At 44.2% G+C, this 5,000-nt stretch overlaps 1 protein-coding gene across 7 annotated transcripts in view; it reads right to left on the bottom strand.

The window, feature by feature from the left end:
• LOC143301163 (CD82 antigen-like) overlaps window positions 1-5,000 on the bottom strand; it is an 87,813-nt gene that overhangs the window by 7,092 nt on the left and 75,721 nt on the right. For all 7 annotated transcript variants that reach the window (XM_076615246.1, XM_076615248.1, XM_076615247.1 and 4 more), the window contains one exon: window positions 2,804-2,893. In XM_076615246.1, coding sequence (XP_076471361.1) covers window positions 2,804-2,893 — 90 coding nt within the window. The remainder of the gene's footprint in view (window positions 1-2,803; window positions 2,894-5,000) is intronic.

The following is a 5,000-nucleotide window of genomic DNA, read 5'->3' as shown; positions in this document are numbered from 1 at the left end:
ATTATAAATAAAGGTTCTGCAACAGACACACATACACACACAGACACAGCAAGCATCAGTAAAACCTACACACACAACCCACGAGAGAAGATCAAAGGTCTGTTCTGTGCAGACAGATCCTGTTTTTCAGCTCACGTGCCAATCCATACACGTTCAGCACAAAACGACTGACATTTCAGGCACCCGTCAGTAAATACGCCGGTAATCTGTGCAGCCACATGAAGTGTCAGTGGATGGCACACACCGTGATAGTGACTCTGGTGGTATGCCTGTGATGAGACGCAGGTTTCACTGTGGTGGTCTGAGAAAAAAGGGTCATTACTCTGCATGTCTGGGAATATTCACGCTGTATATAATAGACCCGGTTATCTCCCGTCACTGGTTCAGCACCCCCCCTCCCCCCCCCCCCCCACCATGTGAAATTTCTCCCAAGAGGTTACAGAGTCAGCATGTCTTGACTTGTGCTGACTTGACACGTGGATGCGTGATCAAATTTTATGTTGTTCTGTGCTCTTCTTTTTCTTCTAATATGTTGCCGGTTCATCATCAGAAGTATAATCATCTATCTTGCTTGTTCTTGTTCTTGTTCTTCTTCAATTTCCTTTTCTTCTGTGTCCTTTTCTTCTTCTTCTTCTTTTCCTTCTGTTTCTTTCATGCTGCTTTTCTTATTTCCGACGTGGATGGCGCAATTGTCGTTTCCTTGTCTCTTCACAGTGTCAGTCCAGCACGTCTGATGAATGACGTCGTCCTCACGGAGCCATGGAGCTTGGTGTGCAGCAGGGTTGGTGTCGTCCTCTCCAAGTCCTGTCTGGAGCCATGGAGTTTGGTGTGCAGCAGGGTTGGTGTCGTCCTCTCCAAGTCCTGTCTGGAGCCATGGAGCTTGGTGTGCAGCAGGGTTGGTGTCGTCCTCTCCAAGTCCTGTCTGGAGCCATGGAGATTGGTGTGTAGCAGAGATGGTGTCGTCCTCTCCAAGTCCTGTCTGGAGCCATGGAGCTTGGTGTGCAGCAGCAGGGTTGGTGTCGTCCGCTCCAAGTCCTGTCTGGAGCCATGGAGTTTGGTGTGCAGCAGGGTTGGTGTCGTCCTCTCCAAGTCCTGTCTGAGCCATGGAGCTTGGTGTGCAGCAGCAGGGTTGGTGTCGTCCGCTCCAAGTCCTGTCTGGAGCCATGGAGTTTGGTGTGCAGCAGGGTTGGTGTCGTCCTCTCCAAGTCCTGTCTGGAGCCATGGAGCTTGGTGTGCAGCAGGGTTGGTGTCGTCCTCTCCAAGTCCTGTCTGGAGCCATGGAGATTGGTGTGCAGCAGGGTTGGTGTCGTCCTCACCAAGTCCTGTCTGGAGCCACGGAGTTTGGTGTGCAGCAGGGTTGGTGTCGTCCTCTCCAAGTCCTGTCTGGAGCCATGGAGTATGGTGTGCAGCAGGGTTGGTGTCGTCCTCTCCAAGTCCTGTCTGGAGCCAAGGAGCTTGGTGTGCAGCAGGGTTGGTGTCGGCCATAATTATGGTGTCTCTGAGCCCCTTCGGGAGTGGCGGGACCGGACTGAAGAATGTGCTCTGATGTTTGGTCTTGGAGACCACAGTAACACATGGGAGATAATGTCAGCTTTAATCTTCCTGAACGGGTGGGCACTGAGACGGCAACGGCCAGCTCGTGATCTCATGATTTCTCTCTGAACTCTGTGAAGAGTCACAGAGGCGTCGCACAGAAGAACCGTTCACCATGTTCCACCAGGTCTGTTTATCTATCATTTTTTTAATTATCTATTTTATATTATTTATTTTTTGTTATCTTATTTATTTTATTTTATTTATTTATTTATTTTTTCTTGAGGACTGACTAAGCGCGTTGGGTTACGCTGCTGGTCAGGCATCTGCTTGGCAGATGTGGTGCAGCGTATATAGATTTGACCGAACGCAGTGACGCCTCCTTGAGCTACTGATACTGATATTGATACCACCAGGTCTGTCAGATGTGTGTCAAAGCCTGGGTCTCTGCAAACACTTTTCCTGTTCATTCTGCTGTGTTGTCAGTCCATCGAATTTTTCTCTGTCTCCCTTCTGTCCACCACCCACAACAGTTCCTCGGAGGATCACTTCAACAAGGCCGCTGGATCTTGTCACGAGGCCATCCCAGCGTAGCTTTCTTTTCTTAACCGATGTCAGCACGCCTTCACAAGGTCCAATTTGCTGTTTGATGGTTTGGTGTACCTCTTCATTGGTGATAATAAGTATGATCAGTGTATTGGATGTTTACATTCTTGCGACAACACCTTCTTCTGCGTTCATTCGTATGCACACGAGTGGGCTTTTACGTGTATGACCGTTTTTTACCCTGCCATGTAGCCAGCCATATTCCGTTTTCGGGGGTGTGCATGCTGGGTATGTTCTTGCTTCCATTACCCACCGAACGCTGACATGGATTACAGGATCTTTAACGTGCGTATTTGATCTTCTGCTTGCATATACACACGAAGGGGGTTCAGGCACTAGCAGGTCTGCACATATGTTGACCTGGGAGATCGTAAAAATCTCCACCCTTTACCCACCAGGCGCCGTCACTGTGATTCGAACCCGGGACCCTCAGACTGACAGTCCAACGCTTTAACCACTCGGCTGTTGCGCCCGTCGCGACAACACCTCATTTCCACGGCTTGGATCCAGCTTTCCAGACAGAATCTTTCTGTCTGCATGCCAGATATGACCCTCACAGTGGTATGGCCACTTAGCGAGATCTCGGAACACGATAAATAAACAAGAGGAATGAAAAAAAAGCGTGACAAGCCACGAGAAAGGCTGGCACTGTGTTGTTCCATACCTTGACTTGTAAAAAGTCGATAGTGGCGTTTCCACTGCCAGTGTAGTTGCGGACGGTATAGGCCAAATCTCCACGAATCTGTGTCTCGATCTGCAACACAAATAACAAGCAACATGTCTACTAGGTGTTCTTTTTCGAGCAACCTGTCCTCAACAGAGAGCGCGTGTTGAGAAGTGACGGCCAGTGACGAACTAACAAACACTTAAGAGACTGATAACTGTTAGGGACACGACGATGGTATCATCATTTGGGATAAATTTCACTGCAGTTCTTGCAAAAAAACAAACAAAAACCCTTCGAGGATTTTTCAAGTTTTGCACTTTAAATCTATTATTTGTACATGGATATACATTATTGTTTTTTCTGTTATGCTTATGACTGAGTACTTAAAAACATGCCAACAAATGTCTTTGACTGTCAGTCTCCATTATCATCATCATCATCGAGGTCATCACTCATCATCATCGAGGTCATCATCATCATCGTGATGATGATGATCATCATCAAGGTCATCATCATCATCGTGGTCATCATCATCATCATCGTGATCATCATCATCATCGTCGTTATCATCATCATCATCGTGATCATCATCATCATCATCAAGGTCATCATCATCATCGTCGTTATCATCATCATCATCGTGATCATCATCATCATCATCAAATAACAGAACGGGGAAACTTGAGGTTGTTAAACTGATCTCTGCGGTCTTTCTAGAGTATGAGATTACAATGGACACATTCAAAGAATGTGCATATATAATTAATGTTAACTAAACAATTGGCAAGTTGATTGGTCGATTGGTTGGGTGCATGTGAATCAGTATAATTGTGTGAATACACTTATGTTTCTGCAGACTGGAGCAGTGTGTAAGGATTAAGACGCCGTCTTAAGGTAAAAGAAAAAAACAAACAAAACAAAATAATAATAATAATAATAATAATAATAATAAAACAAGAGTCAAAGCCTTCAAGACTCAGTTCTGTTTCGCGCTTTATCCAGTCAAGGAATCATTAGGACAAAAAGAAAAAAAAGAAAAAAAAGAAGAAAAAAAAAGAAGATATTTAAAAATCGTTGAAAAGTGCTCTGTATTTACTATGATATTTCAAATAAACTTGGGTGAAAAAAAAAAGAGGAGGGGGAGGGATGCGTGCGGGGTCGAACCATACATATTTAGTTCCGAAGCAAGCAGACTAAAGTCCCCACTGCTACAGTGCATCTGACGACATTTGACTAAATGTAATACTTAAAACAATGTCGCCATTTTCTTCTTCATGCGATATGTAGTTGCGGTTGTAGTGGACGTAATAACGCCGTTTAAATCATGTTTTCTGTGTTTTATTGCATCTCGATTATTTTTATTTCGGCGATAAAGGATATTGGAACGTATATATTATATATATATCTTTGTATATATGTGTGTGGGGTTGGGGGTGGGAGATATGGGCGTGTGTGTGTGTGCTTGTACAAGTAAGCGTTCATCTCTGTGTGTGTGTGTGTGTGTGTGTGTGTGTGCCGTGGAAGCTGCGATACATAGACTAGAAATGAGTGTGTGGAGGAGGGGGGTAGAGGAGGTGCAGGGTAATGTGTGTGTGTGTGTGTGTGTGTGTGTGTGTGTTGGAGCTCATGTACGTTTATATGTATTTGACTGTGCTTTCATATCTGTGAAACTGCGTGTTTGGTGCATATCTGTTATGCATGTGTGGGTGTATGTGTGAATGTGTGTCTTCATGTTTCACATTTATTTGCTTATTTATCATCATTGTTGTCTTATTTATTTATTATTATTATTTTATTATTATTTTCATCACTACTACCCTTTTTATATATATATATATATCATAATGATTATTTATTTATTTATGTAAGCTTATCTATAATTTATTCACCTTTTTTTTTCTCAAGGCCTGACTAAGCGCGTTGGGTTACGCTGCTGGTCAGGCATCTGCTTGGCAGATGTGGTGTAGCGTATATGGATTTCTCCGAACGCAGTGACGCCTCCTTGAGCTACTGAAACTGAAACTGAAATGGCGGTAAAGGACAATTTGCTATCACTTCAAGCACAAAGAAACACGCTGTAGATCTCTAGATCTGCACGAACCAGTCGAGGCCAACAACGAGCTGAAAGAAACGATCGATTCAATTTTTTCTTTTATGTTCATTCCAGTTAATTCAGTATCCACTTTAGAATATT

This window comes from Babylonia areolata, chromosome 27 (genome assembly GCF_041734735.1).
Source record: "Babylonia areolata isolate BAREFJ2019XMU chromosome 27, ASM4173473v1, whole genome shotgun sequence".
Taxonomy (NCBI): domain Eukaryota; kingdom Metazoa; phylum Mollusca; class Gastropoda; order Neogastropoda; family Buccinidae; genus Babylonia; species Babylonia areolata.
This window is presented reverse-complemented; position numbering and strand designations above follow the sequence as displayed.